Below are 25,367 nucleotides of genomic sequence, written 5' to 3'. Positions count from 1 at the left end.
TGGAGACTTTCATTGAATATATTGAAGGCTGAGTTAGACAGACTTTTGATTGACAGGAAGAAGAAGGTTATGAGGGACTGGCAGGTTAGCGATGATTCTCTTGACTAGTGGAACAACTCAATGTGCCAAATCGCCTTTTCTTGCTCTTATTTCCCATGTTCTTATTTTCTTACAGTTCCAAAAGTCATGCTTTTGCCTATATTTGGGAGTCCTGCAATGCGGTACTAACATTCATAGTCAGCTTCCATGTTTGACAAAAGAAATGTGTTTTCCTTAGTTTTATTGTAGGTCAGTGCATGGGTTCAAGCAGCAGGCAGTGTTGTGAAGAAGGCGAGTGAGGTTTTCAGGCACATTCACAGGGACCAGAGCATGCAGGGCACCATGAGTGACAAACAGAACAGGATCCTCCAATAAAATGAATTAATTTCAAAGCTGCTTTCCAACTCAATATCCTACGATTTGCTAACCTAACAAGTGCAGGAATTCTGTGTGTATGGAAAAAGAAGGACTCCACCTTGAAGAAAAATCCTAAACCAAATGCACCACAGGAACAGGGACCAGCCAATGATCTAGAGAAATATGTATCAGAATGAGTGCTAGAAAATCATCAGAATGATTACATCCTCATGTGGAATGTGATGTGTATATATAAACATTTAAGTGGTACAGATTAAAAGCTGTGTTCAGGCTATTTAATGTTGTAGTAGGTTTATGGAACAAAGCAATTTAATGTTATGGCAAAAGGCTCAGAAATTACCAAGGGACCCTGGTGTTAAAATGACCAGTTCCAATGATTCATCATCAAACAGTATAAAGTTAAGTATCCATCATGTCACGTCAGCAACATGGGGTAACGTCCATGAATGGAATGATGTCTATCATAATTTTCAAATGTAAACTCTGTAGAAATTCTATATTGAGTGCATCCATATCAATGGCTGAATGAATAGAATAAAATGAATTTATGAATTGATGATGTGTTGAATAGGTGGCTGGATGGCCTAAGTAAAGAATGCAGCTTATTAATATTAGTCATATTCAGATCTCATATACTAATGAGTTCAACAGGTGTCTATGAAAACATAGCACCCATAATGCGGTTATACAAGGAAGTTTAACATCCATAGTTCAACCTTTTGATACGCACCTCAACAAGCCATTCAAGGATCATGTGGGTGCCAATTGGAATGGGTGATGGTTATTTGAGAAGAAATCTTCAGAAAGAGTGGAAATGTATGTGCCCTGCTAATGGTTTGTATGACTTCATTAGCAATTTGTAGGAAGTTCGCAAAGTGTCATCAGATTATACAAAACCACGGAATATCCAACTCAACGAATGAAGGTATCTCACTGTGGGGGAGGGGGATAATTCTGAAAATCAGAGCACCACATCTGAATCAGAGTGGGATCTTTATGGTGCTACTGGCAAAATAACTTATTTGATCTATTTGTACTGGGTACCAAAAGTAATTAATTCAATGATTTTAAAATGCTTTGATTATGGTTAGAATTTATCTTCATACAATTAATCCATTTCTATCTGCATACAATTAATCATTTCAGTGTGCCACATTAATTTAATATGAATCACCATTTTCACATTGGAAAATGGCAACCATCCAGACCAACAATTCACAATTTGAATTCTGTGCAAGTCTGTCTTTATCTTTGTGAGATTGCAAAGACTGACTTGTGCACTACAATCTACAGTATTACAGGCTGCTGTGTTTACGTGATAGGTGTTGATTACTGTCAATCAATTTCTTTGACACAGGAAATTACATTTCTAAGTATGGAGTACATTCCTTTCAGTTCTACTCCTAAAGTGAGGGCAAGAATTGATAATGGATGGCTGAGTCTGGAGATGTCATTTGGAAGAAATAATAGGCACTGGTTCGATTTAAAAGGAACTTGATCTCTTCAGAATTAAATGTTTAGAAACGTAATTGCCCCAGTGGAGAAGACCAAGATTTCAGGTTGGTGGGGCAAATTTTGTTCCCCTCTTAGACCATGGATTAAAAGTTTGGACAAAATTCCATTTAATATTTTTAGAGCTATTGGATAAGTATGGAAATATTAGTTAAAAAAAGTACTGCTTGCTGAATAAAAGAGAAGAGAAATTGAAGTAAACATAGCCAAATGTAAAATTGCCCAATGGTCTAATAGGTTTTGTATGTATGACTAAAATGATAATAGAAAGGCTGGGTCAAATAAAATTTATAAATGAAAGAAAAAATCAAAAGTGATTTCCAAGTAAGAAATGGAACAAGCACATCATTAAAGGACAACACTTAATTTGGTCAGTTCTTTCTTTTTTATTAACGCAACATTAGAGTTCATTAACAAAATAGCACTGCACCAACATTTTTCCTTGCTAAATATTCCTGCATTAGTACATAGCATATCATTTTAGTTAACACATTCCTGATAGATAGATTTCATATAGAATGGGAACTTTCTGACAAATGATAGTTTGATCCACCAAAGCATTGTTCCTGCTACCACTGAATTTTTGTTTAAATTTATATTTACTGTCAATTACAAGGGGTTTTGAATTAGGCAGATTGAGCTTTCAAAGATTTTAGTAAAGTTAGAGTCCTCTATTTCACCCTACATTCCTGATGCAATTGTGAAGTCTATTGGTCAACAAAGTAATAAACACCATTTGAGTTTCACAAGTTAGTTCTCCAGTGAATATAAAAGACCACTTTTATAGATGATGTGATATGTGTAATCTTCAAGAATTCTAAAGATAGAATTGATGGATCCACTTGATTCTGCTTTCTGTTTAATTCTCAATTGGTTCAACCATATTTTTTGTTCATTGAAATCTAAGCTATATGTAAAAAGTGTCAAATACAAATGGGCCAGACTCTCTTGTTTGCAGGATTTAGATGTGGTGGTAGAAGATGCAAAATTAATATTTATTCATTTTGTTTGTTGCTACTAAGAGCAAAAACAAGCATAAACAATGTGATTTTTTAGCTAAATTATGTTTAAACTGGTACCGCAGGAGTGGTTCTGCAAACAGAATGACATTTATAAATTACATGGTGGAAATGTCACCACAATGTGTCATGCCAATGGACAGCTTATTTGAATGATCTTGTCAGCCGCTTCCATCAGTACAATCAGCTGTAAGACTATCACTGCAAAAGGAAAATCTGACCCAGATTGTTACATAGATATCAATAGTAATTGAAATAAAATGCTAATATCATTTAGAGATTTTCTTTACTATATAGAAATATAAACCTCCCTAAAAGCAGAATTTCCTACAGAAATTATATAAAAGAAAGCTTAGCTTAAGTGTTCCTTTCAAATTTCTAACCCTTGATTTTAAAGAACTCAATTTTTGTTTTCCAAATTACACTTTAGAATTTTGCAAATCTCAAGTTTACCTGAAAGCTAAGAGTTAAATTTCAGAAACAAAATATTGAATTTATAACAGTGCCAGCCCTTAAACATGCAATCTTGTCATGATAATTCGGCTGGTGTTCACATAATCAAAGCAATGGCAGTACTATGAAGGAGATTTTGTCCTACAATACCATTTACCTCAGTTCTTCAAATACAAAAAAAAATGTAACTCACATATTGCCTAATTGGATTGTGCAGAGATGAACAGGCCTCACCCTCAGTAATATGTAGGCTGCCCTTTTGACATATTGCATCTGTTACATTCTCAAGTCATGTAATTCTGCCTTGAAAAACTGAATCTGTTTTTGCAAGACAGGTTACAGATAGAAGATTTCAGTTCTAATAATACATGTCATTCTACTTCGACACCACATCTGTAGATCTTTTATAATTTGGGCAACAGATACTACTCTCTAGTTAAAGGTAGAACACAATGCTTAGAAAATAAAATAGTTATCCATTTGCAATAGCAGAGGCTGGCGAGCATCATTTTGAGGAAGAAATCACATTTGATCCTGGAACGCCGATATACTGATCAAATGGAACAGTTATTTCATGGCTGTTCTTAAAGCAGTGACTTCACTTCCATTGATGCAGGCATTTTGTAGCAATTTGCCCCCAAAAATATAACGCATACATAAAGAGTACTATTGAAACTGTATTCCATTATTTTGAAATAAAGTCCAGAAATTACAATGAAAAAAGGGAATGATAAATTGTTTAAGAGATTTTTCTAAAATTCATAAAGCAGTGTAAATATATCCTCTTAATCCAAATAAATCTGAAATTGTAATAGTTGGAACACTGGTAAACTCGTCCATGTATCAATTTAGTATGACAGTTGTGCTGCAAAAAAAGAAGAAATGTTTTTCAGACTTGAAAGAGATTATGATGTTCCATCATGCACTACTGCATACACATGTATTTTACAATCAGACAATAAAACATGTCACAGTAAGGGATGAACACAACAGCTTGGATTATGCAGTGTCAGTGGTAGCAATCAGCATTTACTGTCATACTTGACAAAGATAATACAGTCGGTTCTGCTATAACGCGTGTTTTTCAACGCAAATTGGCCTTAACGCAATGGAAAAATTTAGACTGTTACTTGTAGAATGCAAATTTTCCTTACCTGCATTGGCTGTAATGCAATTCCAGCCCCATTAATTTAAATGGAGTGGCAATTGCGCAATTTTCTTATAATGCGAGATCGCTCGAGAATGGAACTGTCACATTATATCAAAGTTAAAAATCACACAACACCAGGTTATAGTCCAACAGGTTTAATTGGAAGCACTATAACCTGGTGTTGTGTGATTTTTAACTTTGTACACCCCAGTCCAACACCGGCATCTCCAAATCATGACATTATATCAAAACTGATTGTAACTTCTGGAGTCAGCACATGCATAGTTAAACACAAAAATCAAGAAATTGCTTTTTGGGAGTTTGGACTTCCCCTTTTAGTGTAAAATTAATGCTATATAGATTATATTCTATTAGAAATAGCTGAAGAGATCTTGCCATTTTGTACTCATAGTTTCACTATTGAATCCCATGAATATGTTAGAGCCTATTGAATGAAGTATAACTAGATTTTTAACATGCACTAAGGTGATAATTATTTCTGAAAAATCTCTCTGGCCTTGAAAATCTAATTTTATATTTATGGAGTGTCGAGATTCGCCACTGTAAAAAATTTGCATATCTTTAATAAATTTTAGATGCTTTCAAGTTTATTATAATTTAACTATCTTAATCTCATATGCATGTCATAATTATTTACATCACTCTATAAAATGCTATTGCAAAGTGAGAGATAATCAGTGTGTTTCACCTCCTCCAAGCTTGCTGTCTGTGAAAAACGCTTAATTGCAATTAGTTGCTCAATCAACTTAGTGACATCGCTGTTGTTAAACACCTGGAGATTCACTTGACCTGACTCAAGATTCAAACTCATATAGAAAGGACAACTCCACACCAGAGATTACTGGAACCTTTGAGTATCTTTCTTCACTGACTGCAATATCCATGCCAACGATCCATATACTTTTTACAACTTGATACATGTTACATAAAATAAAAAGTCATTGAAAACTAGGCTACTTTTCATAAAAAGGCTTGAATCATGCTTCCACTTTTAAAGAAGTGCTTGTCTAGAGCTAGGACACTTAATATGAAAAATAACTAAGAGGTGAAGAAGGGAAACAAATGAGGAAAAATTAGCATGGAAATGGTTCATTGGAGCAAAATTGAATTTTAACTGCTTGAAGATTGCAAGAGGAAGCAAAGACAGAAGACAAATTGTCACTTTATAGTACAGAACTTGAGGCCTAACGAATAAACACATTTTATTGAAGCTCTCCATCTTGCACACATCAGGCCAATTTGAAAGAAACAGCACAGTAAAAGGAAAAATAACATTTTTATTGTCTGAGAGCAGAGTACTGACTGTTTGGCAGAAAGAGACTGTTTGGTCAAGGCATTGTCCTGAAAAATTAACTAGAGAATGGCTGACACCTCTAGGCAAGTGAATGCACAAGTGTTTTTTTTTCTGACTGCAAAAGAACAGAGTCGTATCTCAAAGGATAAAAATGTTGTTTCCCTTTACTTTAGTATTTCTTGTGAATTATCCAGACAAGTATAAAATATCTCTCTTTTCAGCATTACTGAAGACAGAATCATCAGGGTTCACAAGGAAATTGATTTTGTATTATGGCATAAACAGATGGCAAATCAGCAGCTCATTTTACACCTCTTCCCATTTTCATGGAAATATAGGTAGGAAGAAACACGAAGTGAAAGAGCAAATCATTGTCCCTAGTTTACACTGTTTAAGACCTCCTCCAGTGGGTGGATATAGGACACTATGAAACAGGTCTTGGTTTTAATAAGATAAAATGTGAAAAAAAAATCAAGTCAAAAGTTATTCCACAAAACGTGTGGCCTCTTGTTGTATTAAGCTGAAAAAATTATCATAAGATTAGATTAGTTTAAAATCTTTTTATCATAAACAGTAACTATTATTTCAGTGTTTCTGCATGCAACAGTCAGCAATACAATTACAACTATAGAATTCCAGCCTGGAATAATATTGGATATAGAATGTGGCAATGCAGTTAAATTTGCCCAGTTCCTGGAATAGTTTTAATATTTTTTAACTCAGAGAACCAAAACCGTGGCTCTGAAATTTTTAACAAGTCGGACAAAGCAAGGGTGTATTAAGCTTTCATAGTTTTTACTTTTCTATTTAGGACAATGAGTTTGATACAAGTAACATGAGTATGAATGGTACTGCAAAGAAGTTTTAGACTGTTCCTACAGCACAACAGGAGGCCCTAGTCAAGTGCTGATTTTATTTCCTTTCTTAAAATAAAGCTTTTAATGGACAATGCATATTAAGCAATGTGTGTAGTTCATGTCTGGGCCAGCCATATACCTAATTCTGAACATTGAATGAACAATCCAAAACTATAAAATGATGCAACTTCTGCCTTTATTAAAGAATGGTGTGATGTTGTTCTTTCTTCCGTGACTGTACGTTAAGATACAGAGGCATTTCTCCTTAAATGTTCAATTTGAAGTTCAACTATGATGGAATACAAGTATCTATGAAATGAATGCCCTGTGGCAGAAAAATAAGGCCAATTTTCCACCGCTGTCAAAAGTCTATCTCAGGGTCATAGATCTCAAGTTAATTGCCACATCTTATTCTTGTGTCCACTTCTCGATTTGGATTAGTGTTAGGGAACAACCTTGCTAATTGTTGGAGTCAGCCACTCTGGTTGTGTTTCTGCGAGGTTTCATTGCATGGCCTCTCACATCCTACTGCCTATATGCATCAGTCACCAGACACAATCACCTTCAGAGCAACTTGTCAATAACAGCAGCTGCAGTCCTACAGTGTCGCAAATGTTAGAAAGAGTCATAGAGATGTACAACACGGAAACAGACCCTTCAGCCCGACTCGTCCATGCCGAACAGATACTCTAACCTAATGTAATTCCATTTGCCAGCACTTAGTCTGTATCCCTCTCAGTCCTTCCTATTCATATACCCATCCAGCTGCCTTTTAAATGCTGTAATTGTACCAGCCTCCACCACTTTGGCTGGCAGCTCATTTCATCCATGCATCACATGATGGTCAGATATGTCAGTTTTCAATCTAATGTTATTCTGATAACTAATCTAAACCTCACAAATAGATATAAAATATCTCATGGCACTGTATTGATGAATAGAAAGGGAGTTTTTGTTGGTGTGTCGTCCAATATTTATCCCTCAATAAAATATTTTACCTGGTTATCATCCCATTGTTATTTATAGGAACTTGGTAGTGAAAATTGACTGCCCATTTAAATATGCTTGCCTTGTAGAAGACACAGGGCAAGTAAAAGCTTATATAGATCAGTGATGATCTTACTTTCATGATGGGTGGAATAACCTTCTCCTATTCCTTTGCAAGTTCTTCTTTTTTGTCTTTCTCTGCATTGTTCTGATTTGCGATAGTGTCCTGTTTCTACAGACTGTATGATAACTGCTGGATTTTTTACTGAGATTTCAATAATGAAAAACACGTGTGTTAGCACTGCGTCTGTCACTATTGACCTATTTCACTGACATTGGTTGTATGAGGTAACCAATGGAGGGAGCATGGTGACAGGGTTCTAGGCCATGGGTGGCCATTCAATGAATTTTTTTTTATTAAACACAATTAACACTGCCACTTACCCTGTACGTTATCATAGCATCTCTCACAGTGCACAACACGTTGGTGAACCCAGAAGTTGTCACCAGCACTCAGGTTTTCAAGAGAGGTGTGGCAAATTTGGCACTGCAATAAGAAAAGCATCATCATAATTTTTACTTTGTGTAAACTGCTTACAATGAACTAGAACATTATAGCTAAGCCAAATTAAATAAGAGCATAATTTTGGTTTTGTGAAGCACAGGCTGGATATAGATAGTATCACTTACAGCTCATGCAGTTCTGAAGCATAATTATTTATTTGCAACATCTAAAAACTTATCCCATTGAGCCAATGTTCACATACACTGAGGAGAGGGAAGGGGAGAGGGGCAGTCTAAATAGAAAGACCTGAGATCAATTAATACTTCATAGCCGGGAGGAGATTTTATAGATTAGCAGATATGGGTAAATCCCAGCTCAATCCTTTGAGAAGCGATCAGGAAGGTGTCAGAGAATATCTGGCTTATTTTCTCCTTTATTGTCAAGAATATTTTTGAAAAAACACATTGTATGTTCTAATTGTGATCAATGTATGCTTGGCTAGTAAATCTTTCATGCAGATGGCTAAATTGACAGAGAAGAGATTCATTTTGATTTCAGATTGAATTCTGCCTCCTGTCACCAGCTAAAGTCAAAATTGTGCAGCGTGTCAGTGAATGCACGTGGGCTTTCAACTCAGCACATGATGATTTTATAATGTTAAATAAATTGATGATGGATGGCTTTTTTCTAAATGGATATCCCCTGTTTCCCCACAGGGTGAGAAGGAAAATGTAGAAACCATTAACCACACTGCTTAGCAAATGACATATAAGGACTCTTTTGTGGGCAAGTGGTAGTGTTCCGAGGGACCTGGATTCAAGTCCCACATGCTTCAGAGAGGTGTGTAATAATATCTCTGAATAGATTGATTGGGAAAATACATTTTTCTTTAAATGACAGAGGGACCCTTTTGTGGTGCAGTGGTAGTATTCCTATCTCGACCAAGAGACCAAGATTCAAGTCCCATCTGCACTAGAGGTATGTAATAATACTTCTGAATAAGTTGATTAGAAAAATAGGTTAAATTTAAAAATCTTAAATGATGTAAACAATATGGAAGAAGCACATTGTAGTTTTTTTTAATGTTAGCTGTTGCAGTGGAATTATCTAGATTAAGTAGTTTTGTTACTCTACAACTTATACCTTAAAGCACGCTGCATGGCAATTAATGTTCAGATCTTCCAAGATCATTCTAGCACCGTGTTCGATGGGTTTGTAGCACTGGCTGCACTTATTTTTATCAGAGGATCTCCTGCAAACCAAACAAATATTCCTTCAAAATTACTGAGAACATACTAAAAAAGCATCATGATTGTCTGCCCTAGCACTCAAGTTGAGCTACCTGCTCCAGGAGAAGTATACCAGCGAGAGAAACATGAAAAAATAAAAGGCAAATGATGATTTTTTTTTCTGATCACTTCTGTTATTCTAGTATCATCACACATTTTGACACATAGGGCAAAAAAAACAAACATCACTTCGTTTTAGTCATAGAAATATACAAACAGAAACAGACCCTTCATCCAACTCATCCGTGCCAACCAGATATTCTAAACTAATCTCGTCCCATTTGCCAGCATTTGGCCTATATTCCTCTAAATTCTTCCTATTCAAATACCCATCCAGATGCCTTTTAACTGCTGGAATTGTACCAGTCTCCACCACTTCCTCTGGCAGTTTATTCCATACACGCACCACCCTCTGTGTGAAAAAGTTGCCCTTGGATCCCTTTTATATCTTTTCTTTCTTACCCTAAACTTATGCCCTTTAGTTCTGGACTCCCTCACCAAGGGAAAAGTCCTTATATATTTACCGAATCCATATCCCTCATGATCTTACAAACATTTATTAGGTCACCTTTCAACCTCCGACAACCCAGGGAAAACAGGCCCAGTCTATTGAGCCTCTTCCCTTATCAAACCCTCCAACCCCAGCAACATCTTTGTAAATATTTTCTGAACCCCTTGAGTTCACAACGTCTTTCCTGTTGGAGGGAGACCAGAATTGACAACAGTATTCCAAAAGTAGCCTACCTATGTTCTGTACAACCACAACATGACCTCCCAACTCAATGCACTGACCAATAAAGAAAAACATACCAAACGCTTTCTTCACTATCCTATATACCTCCACTTTCAAGAAACTATGAACCTGTTTTGTTGAAACTGAATATTAAAAAAATAGGCACCACCTATTTCATTGTCTGGGCATGAACTTAAATCTAACTTCAGACAGTTTCCTATTTAAGCTGGAAATCCAGGCAGAAACTGTGACAATTAACAATAAAAGAACAAAAGGAAAAACTCATAATAATGTGAAATCATGCTTAGTAAGTTTGTTTTTTTCTGAACCAAAGCCAACACTGTCCATTGTAAGTTGCATTTCAGACATCAAAGAAAGAAAATAAGAGGCCAAAGAAACTCATTTAATGAACATGTCGAGCCCTTCCATGGAATTTTACCATCTTTCTGAAACACTAATAGTTATAGGTATTATGAAATGTTATTCAGAATTTGAAACACTTTTGTATCTTACCAATAATTTTAATAAAAATGATACCACTTGACATTTTTAAATTTTTTTTACATCTGATTTTGGCATCACTGACAGAAATTTTGTTGTCATTCCCTTATTGCCCTTGATCTCTGCGGCTTGCTCCACCATTTCAGAACACAGTTAAGAATCAGCCACATTGTTGTGGACCTGGTATCACATACAAGCCAGACTGGGTAAGAATGGCAAATTTCATTCACTGAAGGTAAACAGTAAATCAAATGGAATTTTATAACAACTGATGATAGTTGCTGTGATTATTATTACAGAGATCAGTTTGCAATTCCAGATTTATTAATTGAATTTAAATTCCACCAGTCACTGTCATCAGGTTCTGACTCAGAGACAGTGACACCAGCCCTTATGCCACAAAACCTCATTTAGGTTACATCCTGCCTGAGAATACAACTCGAAGAAAGTGAGGACTGCAGATACCGGAGCTCAGAGCTGAGAGTGTAGTGCTGGAAAAGCACTGCAGGTCGGGCAGCATCCGAGTAGCAGAAGAATCGATGTTTCGGGCATAAGCCCTTCATCAGGAATGAGGCTTGTGGGTTGGGGCTGAGAGATAAATGGGAGGGGGGTGGGGTTGTGTGGAAGGAAGCGGGAAAAGCAATAGTTGGATGAAGGTGAGGAAGAAGATGATAGGTCAGAGGGTGGAGTGATGGATGGGTCAGGAGGGTGGTGCTGAGTTGGAGGCTTGGGACTAGGATAAGGTGGGGTGAGAGGAAATGAGGAAGCTGTTGAAATCCACTTTTATCTTGTGTGGTTACAGGGTCCCAAGGCGAAATATGAGGCATTCCTCCTCCAAGCAGCGGGTGGTAATGGTTTGGTGATGGACGGGCCCCAGGACCGACATGTCCTTGATGGAGTAGAAGGGGGAGTTGAAGTGTTCAGCCATAGGGCAGTGGGTTTGGTGGGTGCGGGTGTCCCAGAGATGTTCTCTGAAATGATCCACAAGAAGGCGTTCTGTCTCCCTAATGTAGAGGAGGCCACACCGGGTGTAACAGATACAGTCAATGATATTGGTAGAGGTATAGGTAAATTTCTGACAGATGTGGAAGGATCCCTTGGCATCTTGGACGGAGGCGAGGGGGGTGGTGTGGGTGCAGGTTTTGCAATTCCTGCAGTAACAGGGAAAGGTGTCAGGAGTGGGGTGTGGACTGTGGGGGGAGTGTGGACCTGACAAGGGATTCACAGAAGGAAAGATCTTTTTGGAACACTGATAAGCGTGGGGAGAGAAATATATCTCTGGTGGTGGGGTCTATTTGGAGGTGGCGGAAATGGCAAAGGGTGATGCGTTGTATGCGGAGTTTGGTGGGGTAGACGGTGAGGAGCAAGGGGGTCCTGTCCTTGTTGCATTGGGGGGGTTGGGGTTCAAGGGCAGTAGTGCGTGAAGTGGAGAAGATCCACGGGAGGGCATCGTCAACCACGTGATATTGGGGGTTTGCGATCATGGGAAAAGGAGGTCATCTGGGACTTTCTGAGGTGGAAATGGTCATCCTGGGAACAAATGCAGCAGAGTTGGAAGAATTGGGAATAAGGGATGATGTTTTTACAAGAGGTAGGGTGGGAGGAGGTGTAGTATAGCTAGCTGTGGGAGTTGGTGGGTTTATAGTATATGTCTGTGATTAGTTGGTCAACAGAGATGGTGATAGAGAGGTCCAGGAAGGGGAGGGAGGTTTCCGAGATGGTATAGGTGAAAATGAGGTCAGGGTGGAAGGTGTTGGTAAAGTTAATGAACCATTTGACTTCCTCGTGAGAGCACAAAGTGGCGCCGATGTAGCAGAGGAACAGTTGGAGTGTGGTACTGGTGTAATTGTGGAAGATTGGCTGTTCCGCATTTCCGACAAACAGGCAGGCATAGCTGGGTCCCATGCGGGTGCCCATGGCTACCCCTTTGGTTTGGAGGAGGTGGGAGGTTTGGAAGGAGAAGTCTTTGAGGGTGAGGACCAGTTCAGCCAGGCAGATGAGGATATCGGTGGAAAAGTACTGGTTGGGACGGCATGAGGGGAAGAAACAGATGGTTTGGAGACCTTCATCATGGCAGATCGATGTGTACATGGACTGGACATCCATCACGAAGATGAGACTTGGGAGCCGGGGAAATGAAAATCTTGGAGGAGGTGAAGGGCATGGGTGGTGTCATGAACGTAGGTGGAAAGTTCCTGTACTAAGCAAAACAGGATGGTGTCAAAGTAAGAAGAGAAGAGTTCAGTGGGACAGGTGCAGACTGAGACAATGGACCGACCAGGACAGTGAGGTTTGTGAATCTTCAGTATGAGATAGAGTTGGGCACTGCAGGGTTCACGGACAATGAAGTTAGAGGCTGTGGTTGGGAGATCACCAGAGGTGATGAGGTTGTGGATGGTCTGGGAGATGATGGTTTGGTGATGGGAGGGGAGGTCATGATCAAAAGGGGCAGTAGGAGGAGGTGTATTCGAGTTGGTGCCTGGCTTCAACAGTATAGAGGTCGGTACGTCAAACTACTACTGCTCCCCCCCTCCCCCACCCCTTGTCTGCGGGTTTGATGGTGTGGTTGGGGTTGAAGTGGAGGGTTGCATGTTGCAAGGGCGAGAGGTTGGAGTGGATGAGGTAGTCGGAGAGTTTGAGGTGGTCGATGTCACGGCAGCAGTTTGAAATGAAGAGGTCAAGGTCGGGTAACAGACCAGCACGGGGTGTCCAGGTGGATGGAGTGTGTTGGAGGCGGGAGAAGGGGTCCTCGGTGGGAGGGCAGGTGCCTTGGTTGAAAAAGTGGGCACAGAGGCAGAGGCGGCGGAAGAAATGTTCAAGGTCACGGCGTGTGTCAAACTCATTAATCTGGGACCATAGAGGGATAAAGGTGAGGCCTTCGTCCAACTCATTCAATTTGCAAGGCATGTTTTTCATTTTCATCTGTGAGTGTTTATACAAGATTACCTAGTTGACAAAATGACTAGCATGTGGTTCACTTAATACCACGAGCCTAGGTTTGATGCCTACTCTAGCTAAGATAGATTTGGAATTTACCTCCTAGACCCATGATTGAAAGATATTGGAAAGTGATCACTGATAAAAGAAAAATTGCTCAGCATAAAGCATCAGCAGATCAATGCAGCTTTGTGCACAGCACATACAAATGTTTATATATATTAATTATAGTTCCTTGATTGTTCTGTTTCCATTTTGACCACAAATGGTCCAGCAGATTGCAAAGGGCCATGATCTACTAGTAGGAAAGTCCTGGTCTATAATTGCTGGATTAGTCTACATTTGTGGTTAGTTTATGTACTGATTTTGCCCAGATTATCAGTAATATTGAAAATGTCATTGTCATCGTGACTTGTAGTATTTTATTACAGCCACAAAGTGTCAGCACCAAGCAATTCTTGAATCAAAAGCATGGTAAAACTCATCCTCTTCCAAACCCACAGTCTGCATTAACACTAACTTCAGAAGAGTATTATGCTACAACGCTGTCAATCCCTTCTTACATTGTTCATCTTAATGATTTCATGTCAAGGTAGATATCAGGAATTGACTGAAAAACTATACCTAATTCACTTCACTTACAACAGACCTTTTCAATTTGGGGTTTGCAAGCCCAGGTGGGGTCACAAGCTGAGAATTTGGTGTCATTAGTTGTGAGTTAAGAAGCAATAGAGACTGCAATGGAGCTCTGATTGAATTAAAATAGCTGTGCTCTCTCTCTCTCCAACAGGCTTCCACTTTCACAGCCATTACCCATTCCCAACCAGACCCACTATCACAGTCACCCCAATACATCCTCAGTTTTCACTGAAGGGTTGTGGCAATTTCTTAGATAAGGGCCGCAGCAGGGAAAGGAAAATGAAAGGTGGTTGCAAACAGAAAATGCTTCCACCCTGCTGGATTGAACTGGATACAAAGCTAAGCCTCCAAGGTTTTAACTCACTGAATCCACAACTGCCACTTTCTCATCCATAAACCATGCTGTGTTATTTCACATTTTGGCTTATAATATTCCAAAAACAAAATAAGGTTTATGCTAATTGGACAGGAATGTAAGTACTTTTCCTTTGTCTCACAACTTGGCAAATCCATTACCGCATTAACAGACAAATTCAACAAAATTAAGACATTCAAAAATAATATGTTTATCTTACTGTTCAGCACTGGTGAAGGCAGTGGTTAAACTTATCACTTTTGCAGGACTCTTGCCATCAGAGAGAGATGAGCTATAGAAAAAAAAGAGTTAATTGCATTGTCATTCTGTCACTATGTCAGACAGACCTTTTTTTCCTCTTTGGGACTAAATCTGGCACCTTGCTTCAGTGAAAACAAGGAAACCAGAGGCCCAAACAAAAACTAGGCCTCTAGCTTTGCAACAATTCAAGGCGCATGCTGCCAGAAGCCACTTCTTTCACCATCAGTAACCAAACTTTCTGAATATTAGCAGGGCAGAGTTTTGGGGGAAGGTGGTGAAATGGCAGGGTGTAGAATTGGAAGAGATGTTAACAAGTGGGCTGTTGGCACCTCTTCTGTTATTGGTAATGGTAGTGTGAATGCCTTGAGCAGCACCAGAGGAGAACGTAATCTGAGCTGCAAATGTGTTGCTGGTCAAAGCACAGAAGGCCAGGCAGCATCCCAGGAATAGAGAATTCGACGTTTCGAGCATAAGCCCTTCATCAGGAACTGATGAAGGGCTTATGCTCGAAACGTCGAATTCTCTATTCCTGAGATGCTGCCTGGCCTGCTGTGCTTTGACCAGCAACACATTTACAGCTGTGATCTCCAGCATCTGCAGACCTTATTTTTTACTCGAAGATTTTACGAGAACGTAATCTGAGTCAATTTCAGATATTTTTCACAGTTCTTTGGGTCACAATATGGTACTGGCCCTGATTGCCACTATTAGCACCTTGTGGCACTGCCATTATGTGGCTCAGAGAAAGAGTTGTTGAAATAGTTTGTTGATATCTTTGTCTATACTTTATCTAGGGCCTGTATAATGATGGTATAGGATACACCATATCAGAGCATTTTCATATAGGAACCAATTTAGTTAATAAGGTGGTTTATTGCATGATATTAATAAGTACAATTACATTACTATTCAAGCAGGAGGCTGGAAGAACTCAGCAAGTCAGGCAGCATCAACAACATAATGTAAGGGCACCTTTTGCCGAGCATCTCAGCAGGGCCAACCTGACCTCCTAGTCACTGCCAATTTCAATTCCCATTCCCACTCCCTCTCCAATATGACCATCTTTGGTCTCTTCCATTGCCACAGTGAATCAGACCTCAAATTGGCAGAATAACACCGTATCCTCTGCCTGGGCAGTCTACAGCCCAGAGGACTTAACATTGGGCTCTCTAAATTCAAATAATCTTCTCACCCATCCCCAGACTCCTGTTCCAGCCCCGCCTCCTCCCTTCCATTCTACTGACTAACCCCACCTTCCAGCTACCAACTGGATTAATTCCTTCCTTCGATCAATCAGGCTGTACCTTCTACCTGTGTTCACCAATCACTACATCAACACTTGCCCCCTCCCCACCCAAAACCCTACACCACCACCCTTTTATCTTCAGCACCCTCTGACTCCATCCCCATTCTTGAGGAAGGGTTATACCCAAAACGTTGACTTCTCCACTTCTTGATGCTAGTTGCTTATTGTATTAGATTAGATTACTTACAGTGTGGAAACAGGCCCTTTGGCCCAACAAGTCCACACCGACCCGCCGAAGCGCAACCCACCCATACCCCCTACATTTACCCCTTACCTAACACTATGGGCAATTTAGCATGGCCAATTCACCTAACCCGCACATCTTTGGACTGTGGGAGGAAACCGGAGCACCCGGAGGAAACCCACGCAGACACGGGGAGAATGTGCAAACTCCACACAGTCAGTCGCCTGAGGCGGGAATTGAACCCAGGTCTCTGGTGCTGTGAGGCAGCAGTGCTAACCACTGTGCCACCGTGCCTATTCTTCCAGCCTCATGCTTATCTACTTTGGATTCCAGCATCTGCAGATTTTTTTTGTCTCAACATTACTATTCAAGCACTTAGTAATTACTAGGACTCTCTGAATCTTGTACAGAATACATCTGCTCCCTATGAAGGCTACAGGTTTCCTTCTCTCCAGTTTCAGACTGTGTGCAACATCATGAGATTGGATGGAACTCAAGGCAACAGGAACATTAACTGCTTCTGACCTATAGTCTTATACAACTGACATGGCTTTGGCTGCAAAATTATGACCTGTTACAATCAAAGCCAGGCACAGCAAGATACAACTTCTAACCCTATGAGATTCTGTTCCTCTGATGCATGCTCACAATTAACTGAGAAAGTGGGGACTGCAGATGCTGGAGATCAGAGTCAAGAGTGTGTTGCTGATAAAGCACAACAGGTCAGGCAGCATCTGAGGAGCAGGAGAATCAATGTTTTGGGCATTAATTATGCCTGAAGCATCAATTCTCCTGCTCCTTGGAGCTGCCGTGCTTTTCCATCAACACACGCTTGACTCACAATTAACAGAGGAGAAAGTGAGGACAGCAGGTGCTGGAGATCAGAGCTGAAAATGTGTTGCTAGAAAAGCGCAGCAGGTCAGGCAGCATCCAAGGAGCAAGAGAATCGACATTTCGGGTATGAGGGTACAGCCCGAAACGTCGAATCTCCTGCTCCTTGGATGCTGCCTGACCTGAGGCGCTTTTCCAGCAACACATTTTCAACTCACAATTAACAGAGCCCAAACATCTAGAATTGTTCCCTTAAACACCTCACCTATGGATTTGAAATTTGGGAGACTGTGTCAGAATAGAGTGACTGGAGGAATTCCAGATGTTAGGACAATTATCTCATTACTGCAGAGTCAGTGTGTGATGGCATGATTCCAGGAGGAAGGCAGAGCAAAAATTGGACTGCTGGTAGTATCAATGAGTGAAATAAATAATTGTGGGTTTTGGGGTTGGGATGGAAAGGTCTATGGACCCAAGAGACAGGAAAGGTTTGTTGGGAGTAATCGTTGCAAATCATAATTTTCAGGAGATACGTTACTTCTCTATTACAGACTGTACTAAATTTCATTTCAAGAGTGCAGTTTGGATTGTGAGAAATATCAACACAGTGCACTTAATTTGCAACAATTCTGTCTACTTACCATCACCAACGCATACTCCAAATTCCAATCTGTACATCCAATTCTCCTTCTGTGCTCCTCAAAAGCGAGTTTTAACATATTTGTTTCTAATCAGAATTGAGGATGGTCCTCCCAGTTTTTAATAAAATTAAATGCTTAAGAACAAATCTGAATACAGTGTTGAAAATATTGAGTGTACCTGGAGTTCCTGATCTTTGAATAACTTGGAGATTGGTATAAATCACCATCGTCAATAAGATTGTCACTTGGAGGGCTGGCATAAAAACATTATCAATTACTTGTTGCATCTCAGTAAAATATATCCTGTTCAGTACTCCTCTAGCCATTAATCATAATTTTTCTTTGTTCCTTTAATGAGCGCAGTATATCAGACTGTATCTCACTTGCCTCATATATATCTGAATTTTTTTCTAAGCACAGATAATCTAATCTGTAAAGTTTCCCAGACATATGTTCAAAGATGATGATGTCCATAGAGTAGACTGTCTGAAATTGCAACTTCCATTTCTCTCTTCCCCTTGGGGAACTGGCTGGATAGTTCGTTGTACGTGGAACACTCTCCCATCTCCTTACCTTTGGTTAAATCAATATAGCAGAACTCTCCCTCAACAAATGGACTGTTATGATATTAAATTGTGACTTTTGCCTTGAGCATTCATCTTTGTTGTTAGCTATTCAATACTCGATTCAGTAATTCCATTGTATCAATCATTGCTATTGATCAATTAAAGTGCTGCTTAGCTATCTCCCTTCACATTAGCAAAACCAAGCAAGCATACAGGGCTTCTATCTACATTAAGAAATGCTTTGTGTATCTCAGATACCTTGGTACATGCAAGTATGGATATGAATAGCAGCCATACTAAAATTATAACAAGTGTTAAGAATCCTCAGCACCTGAGTTCCTGCTGTGAGCTCCCATATTGTGAAGCACCACATCAGCAGCAGGAAATGATTATAACATGTTGCACCACATAAAGACCAGCCTTTTGGCGATATCAACTTTGGATAAAAGATTTATCAACAGATCCATTATAGATGAACCCAAAATTCTACCTACGTACATTGTCATTGGATTCTAATGTCTGTGGCAAAAGGCTGTCACTTGAACTTGTGTGAAGCAAATCAACTTAATCAGTTTTATTAGCAGTCTATTAACCATTCTTCATGTGTGTGTCCTGCCAATGAGTCAAATCAGACTATTCTATCATGGAGAGATAAAGAGAATAATCTGGTCTTTACAATAAACTCACAAAGCATAGGGTGATCTGACATAAGCAGGAAGGAAGGAGAGTCGGTGGGGGGTGCCAGGGTAGAGAGAGAGATTACAGGGAGTTCATAAAAATACCTGTTTTCCTTGTAGGATGATCGAGATTCATACAGATCTGGCTTTACAGTTGGGCTTTTATCTTTAAGTGAATTAGAGCTGAAAGAGACAAACATTAATTAAAGATATTTATATTAACTGATGTATACATCTCACTGAACATAGGTACCGTGAATTGGTGAACCTGAACTGTGTTGTATACCATATGAATTATTAAATGATAAACTGACACACTGAAGGTCAATGTTACTTTTGACTAACTGTGTAAAATAGTATCTATAAGATGCATTGAAGGCAAATAATGGAGATACAATAATAAAAAATTGTGAAATTATCCCAATTTATGATTAATGAGTTGACCACAATTATGACATAATGACAGAATTAAGAATCATATTTGCCAATCCTGTCTCTCATTTTCTACATCAACATGGTTGTGGTGTGCAACCTTTCAAACTCAAAAGACTCGAACTCAACTAATGAGGAAGATACGTTTAGATGAAGTAGGGTAGGAAAGGCTAAAGGTCCTGTCTCTTTGCCGTACACTTGATGCAGCCCAATTTGAGCAGAGGCCAAGCTGTTTCCATGGTAACTCTTGAACACTGGAAGAAAAACTCACATCATTTACCTTTGTTTTAGATGCCAAGTTTCCTACCTCAGTGCATCCTTTGTGCATCCCAGATTCCTTGGTACATACAAATGTTCTGAATAGCACCCATAGTAAAATGTCAACAAATGTTAAGAATCCTCTGCATCTGAAGATTTGTTGGAGGATATAACAAAGCTTTGATGGGGACTGTCAACATGAACTGAATGAGCTGAATTTACATCCACAAAGTGGGTAGTTCAAGGTTGGAAATGTTCAGATTTAGAGGACCACCTCCCTGTTATAGAGATCTTTTTTCCAGGAAGGGGTGTGGGCAGAGCAGGAAAGATTTGGGCCCCGTGACCCCAGTTACAGATCATGGGGTCAGCAAGTGTTGAAAGGACTGCCTTAGTTTTCTGGGACATTAGCCCAGTGTGTTAGAAGTTATCACACTCTTTAGCTTTCATCCCTCATATACCTGATGTTAGGGAGAGAACTAGATGTCTGACTAGTGCTTTCTGTTAATATAGATCCTAGATGAATTTACTATGAATTCCTGGCCGAACTCCAAGATTCACAAATGTTTTAAGTCAGCAGAGGTCTGATAGGATAATTCAAAGGAGTGTTTACGTGCTTACTTGACATCTTTATTAGGTTACACTAAGTTTTCCTTCTAGGTTCTATTTTATCAGTATTAAGAGGTGTGAGCTGGGTGAAACTATTTATATCGATCTGGTCTGATTGACAAATTTATAATTTGTGTGTGTTTTGACAAAGAAAATTCTAATATTTTTTCTCACAATTTCAACACTTGCCATTTTTATTATAAACTTCATGTTTCTGTACATGCTGAATGGTAATGAAAGGTCCATGGAGGGTACCAAGAAGGTATGGAAGCCATTTCTGAGGAATGAGAAGCCTGGAAGTGGCTTGAAGACCTTGAGAGTGTATTGGATGACACATTTGGAACATGAAGTGGTGTGTCGGGCATGGGCAGCACCTTTTAAAGTTTCCTTTCGATAATGGATCCAGACAATGTTTCACAGCTTCTCTTGAAGAGCTGTGAATAATGAGTCAGCCAGAATCTGGCCCAACACCAGAACTGCTATGAGGTGCCGAACACTGCAATAGAGCCAGCCTGGTGATTGTGTAGGATGTGGGCTCAAAACATTCACCCTGAACCCGTACTGGCAAAAGTTGCCAATATTGGGAATAGGAGCAAGACCCTCAGGACTGGGATCCAGCTGACATTTTTAAACGACTTCACAGTCAGCCTAATCCTCCAGGAATCTATGTATTCTCAGTGTGCTATCATCAAATTAATGTACAATTAACCACTTGTCTAGACAGATCTCACAATTTTTAGTTAAACTATAATTTGGTATTCTTTAAGGCACATGCTAGTGAAATTAGTTTGGGCCATAAATTAAGGCAAGGTCATTTCAGTTGATGTGCATTAAAATATTGACAGAGGCACAAAGTTTGTACCTGAAAGTCCTGCTTGATTTGGTATAAGAAGTTGGTGTTTTGTAAGGTTCATCTTTGGGAAGAGCATGTTCACTCGTAGACCTACAATGAAGACACAATTAATGATTTGTTTTCTAATTTTGCTTGCAAAATTCCTCTGTAATTTTCTGATATTGTGAGATGTGACAATACTGTAAATGCAAGGTAGTGTTCATTTTCAGTGCAAAACAAGATGTGCTCTGTTTTCCCTTGGTCTTTTTCAAGAATTTCATGACAGCTCCACCATTTATTAGCAACATTCAACCAACGGACAGAAGAACTAGAGAATGTGAAGTTCCTGCATTTACGTTAATTATGAATAAGTATAAATTTATGCCTCAAATTGTAGTCATGGCCCAACTCAATGTCTTACATGTGGAGATTCATAATGATTCTTAAAATATGGTTTTATTGCTTCTCACTGAGCTTGACATATGTTACCTTAGCTAGCAAAATCATTTCTGCAGCATCAGAGTTAATTACTTTACAATGTGAAAGATTTCCATGATTGCATTTACTTAAAGGAATTCCAGAAAGAGGTGTTGATGGGCTTTAAATTTACAATCTTCCAGCATAAAAAGGAAACATAATATAATCTCCATGCTTCTTCCTGGATCATTTATGGATTTCTCCTTATTTGACCATATTTTTTGTCAGATAGACTATTCTTCTTGCATCACTAAGTGCAGGGCTTCAATCTGCATGAAATATTCACTGAATTGGGAATTAAAGACAAACGAAATGCAACCATAAAATGCATCCATTGTGGGACTGACCATTAGCTTTGGGTTTTCAAAATTACCTCAGTAGATGTTTCTGTGATTGTACGAAAAGCAGAATTGGCATTCCTCCAGTCTCTTTTTAAATTCTATCATAAAATGTGGGCTATGCCACAAAGTCCAACGTTTATTGCCAATCTCTGATGATCTTTAAATTGAGTGGTTTACTCGACCATTTCAGAACCGTCTGCACAGTTCTTGGTCGAGAATTACATGTGGGCCAGACCATGTAATGATGGTAGATTTCCTTCCCTTGAAGGCAGATTGGTTTTACAACAATCACTGGTTGTTGTCCTGGTCCCCACTGCCAGGACTAGCTTGTCATTCCAAAATTTCAGTTGAATTTCGTTTCCACCCATCTCTGTGATTGTATTATGAATGTAGCAAAATTGTGTCACTATCTGAAACAAAAACAGGGAGTGCTGAAAAAACAAACAGGGCTGGCAGCATCTGTCAAGCAAAAGACATGGTTGACATTGAGACCAGCAATCTTTTGTCAGACTTGATAAGGGGTCACTGAACTTGAAATGTTAACCCTGAATTTTTGACCACAGATGCTGCCAGGCCGGCTATGTGTCTCCAGCATTATGTTTTTGATTCAAATTTCCAACACCAGCAATATTTTCCTGTCACTGTACCCCCAATAGTCACAACTCACTGTTAAAAAGGAGACCAGGTACACTTTGAACAAAGTAGCAAAAACTTTAATAGCACACCCTTTATAAATCTGTTCTTGCATCCCTTATTTGGATTGGAGAGAAGGAAGATTTTGCTGATGAGAAATGCCTCGAGATATAGAACGCTACTGGATTGAAGTGGGTTTTTTTTCGAATATTAAGATATGTTCATGATAAACAAGTGGAATTTGTCATGGAAAGAATAGACTAAAGAAGTCGTCTGCAGCCCTGAAGGAAGATTTGCCAAAATGAAAAAAAAAAATTCTGGAAACACCTCATATCATGGGAAATAAGAGTCTATGGTTGGGGTCAGGAGTAACTTGACCCACTTTACCTCAAATGATGGAATTGATACTAGACATTCCATTGACACAAGAAAGACAAGTATTGTATATGTGCACGCAATAATGTTTGTGTCAACCTGCCTCTATAAATTAATTGTCCCCTCCAGCAGGGTCCAGGCTCATATCTATCAAGAGTATTGTAGCTTATTCATGAAATTGGCCAGCCAAATTTTGATTCCTTCATTGGGTGAGCAGTCTGTAAGGATGAAGATTATTGGCATCTGGCCAAGATTACTTAGGTCAGGTTAGATTTCTCGCAATCCTCAAGACTTCAATCTCAGAACATTCAAAACCTAATAAAAACAAATATTTATTTCTCACCATAGTTCTTGGAAGAGTCATAGAGTCATAGAGTCATAGAGATGTACAGCATGGAAACAGACCCTTCGGTCCAACCCATCTATGCCGACCAGATATCCCAACCCAATCTAGTCCCACCTGCCAGCACCCGGCCCATGTCCCTCCAAACCCTTTCTATTCATATACCCATCCAAATGCCTCTTAAATGTTGCAATTGTACCAGCCTCCACCACATCCTCTGGCAGCTCATTCCATACATGTACCACCCTCTGCGTGAAAAAGTTGCCCCTTAGGTCTCTTTTATATCTTTCCCCGCTCACCCTAAACCTATGCTCTCTAGTTCTGAACTCCCTGACCCCAGGGAAAAGACTTTGCCTATTTATCCTATCCATGCTCCTCATAATTTTGTAAACCTCTATAAGGTCACCCCTCAGCCTCCGACGCTCCAGGGAAAACAGCCCCAGCCTGTTCAGCCTCTCCCCTTAGCTCAAATCCCCCAACCCTGGCAACATCCTTGCAAATCTTTTCTGAACCCTTTCAAGTTTCACAACATCTTTCTGATAGGAAGGAGACCAGAATTGTATTCAATATTCCAACAGTGACCTAACCAAAGTCCTGTACAGCCGCAACATGACCTCCCATATTCTGTACCAATAAAGGAAAGCATACCAAACGCCTTTTTCACTATCCTATCTACCTGTGCCTCCACTTTCAAGGAGCTATGAACCTGCACTCCAAGGTGTCTTTGTTCAGCAACACTCCCTAGGACCTTACCATCAAGTGTATAAATCCTGCTAAGATTTGCTTTCCCAAAATGCAGCACCTCGCATTTATCTGAATTGAACTCCATCTGCCACTTCTCAGCCCATTGGCCCATTGGTCCATCTGGTCCAGATCCTCTTGTAATCTGAGGTAACCCTCTTCGCTGTCCACTACACTTCCAATTTTGGTGTCATCTGCAAACTTACTAACTGTACCTCTTATGCTCGCATCCAAATCATTTAGGTAAATGACAAAAAGTAGAGGCTAACTTTAAAAATAATCAGGATATCTCAGCCAGCAAAACAAAAAGCAAAGACCTAAAATTGGCCCATGGCTAATTTGGTGACCCCTTGGTGAGGGAAAAAAAGTCTTCTTGAGTTTATAATCTGAACTGACTCTTAATTTATTGCATTAATGAGTGATGTCTGCTGAACAGTAGACATGAGTAAATGTGTATTTAACTTTGACTTTGAGGCCCCCCTCATGGTCAAACTGTCTCATGATTCTCAGTCTTGAGTTAACAATTAAGCAATTACTCTCCCTGTTAAAGATAATGCCAATAGCCAGAGAGCAATATTATATTCAATTAAAACTTCATAGATTTTGAAGATGAGCAAAACATTTACAAAGGAAACAATGGGGTATTTTTGCTTAGTGTAGTTTGCTGAAACAGATGCAAGAAAATGGTCTTTGTTCTGGTTTTTATTTTTATTGCAATCAAATTGTACAAAAAGCCAGATTAAAAATTGATAAAAACCACGAATTGACTACATTAGATATCATTTGATATAACGATCTTAATTGTACTGTGCAATACCTGGAGCTTGTATCATAAGTTGTCTTTGTGTTTGTTGTGGTGTAGGAGTTGGTGTTGTCCCAGTCCTCATTACTGCTATTCAAAAGAGAAAACAAAATGAAAATGGTATCTCAACCAGCCACTGCAAAGGGTAATGCCTTAGAAAGGATTATTCATATATTTTTTCTTCCAACTAGACCATGCAATTCTACACCTTGGATTATTACATTCTTTATACTTAGTTTCAAGAACTTCACACTATAAGTGAGAGGCTGAAATACTTTCACTTGTCTTGGAAACATGTTTCCCTGCTATAATCCAAAAGTCATAAATTCAGGTCATCAGTGATCACAGACAAAAACTCCAGATTTTATCATTGCTTGATACAATATCCCAGA

General features: G+C 39.3%; 1 protein-coding gene across 6 annotated transcripts in view; it reads right to left on the bottom strand.

Annotated features, from left to right (window-relative positions):
• Positions 1-2,295: 2,295 nt before the first annotated feature.
• The window catches only part of scel (sciellin), an 83,135-nt gene continuing 60,063 nt past the window's right edge, over positions 2,296-25,367 (bottom strand). For 4 of the 6 annotated variants that reach the window (XM_060825924.1, XM_060825920.1, XM_060825922.1 and 1 more), the window contains 8 exons: positions 24,991-25,065; positions 21,294-21,374; positions 19,241-19,318; positions 18,071-18,145; positions 14,890-14,961; positions 9,359-9,467; positions 8,155-8,257; positions 2,296-4,266 (listed from right to left, as the gene is read on the bottom strand). In XM_060825924.1, coding sequence (XP_060681907.1) covers positions 4,250-4,266; positions 8,155-8,257; positions 9,359-9,467; positions 14,890-14,961; positions 18,071-18,145; positions 19,241-19,318; positions 21,294-21,374; positions 24,991-25,065 — 610 coding nt within the window. In that variant the 3' untranslated portion in view covers positions 2,296-4,249. The remainder of the gene's footprint in view (positions 4,267-8,154; positions 8,258-9,358; positions 9,468-14,889; positions 14,962-18,070; positions 18,146-19,240; positions 19,319-21,293; positions 21,375-24,990; positions 25,066-25,367) is intronic. The other 2 variants (XM_060825921.1, XM_060825923.1) reach the window with 2 other exon arrangements.

The sequence above is a fragment of the Hemiscyllium ocellatum genome, chromosome 6 (assembly GCF_020745735.1).
Source record: "Hemiscyllium ocellatum isolate sHemOce1 chromosome 6, sHemOce1.pat.X.cur, whole genome shotgun sequence".
NCBI lineage: Eukaryota > Metazoa > Chordata > Chondrichthyes > Orectolobiformes > Hemiscylliidae > Hemiscyllium > Hemiscyllium ocellatum.
This window is presented reverse-complemented; position numbering and strand designations above follow the sequence as displayed.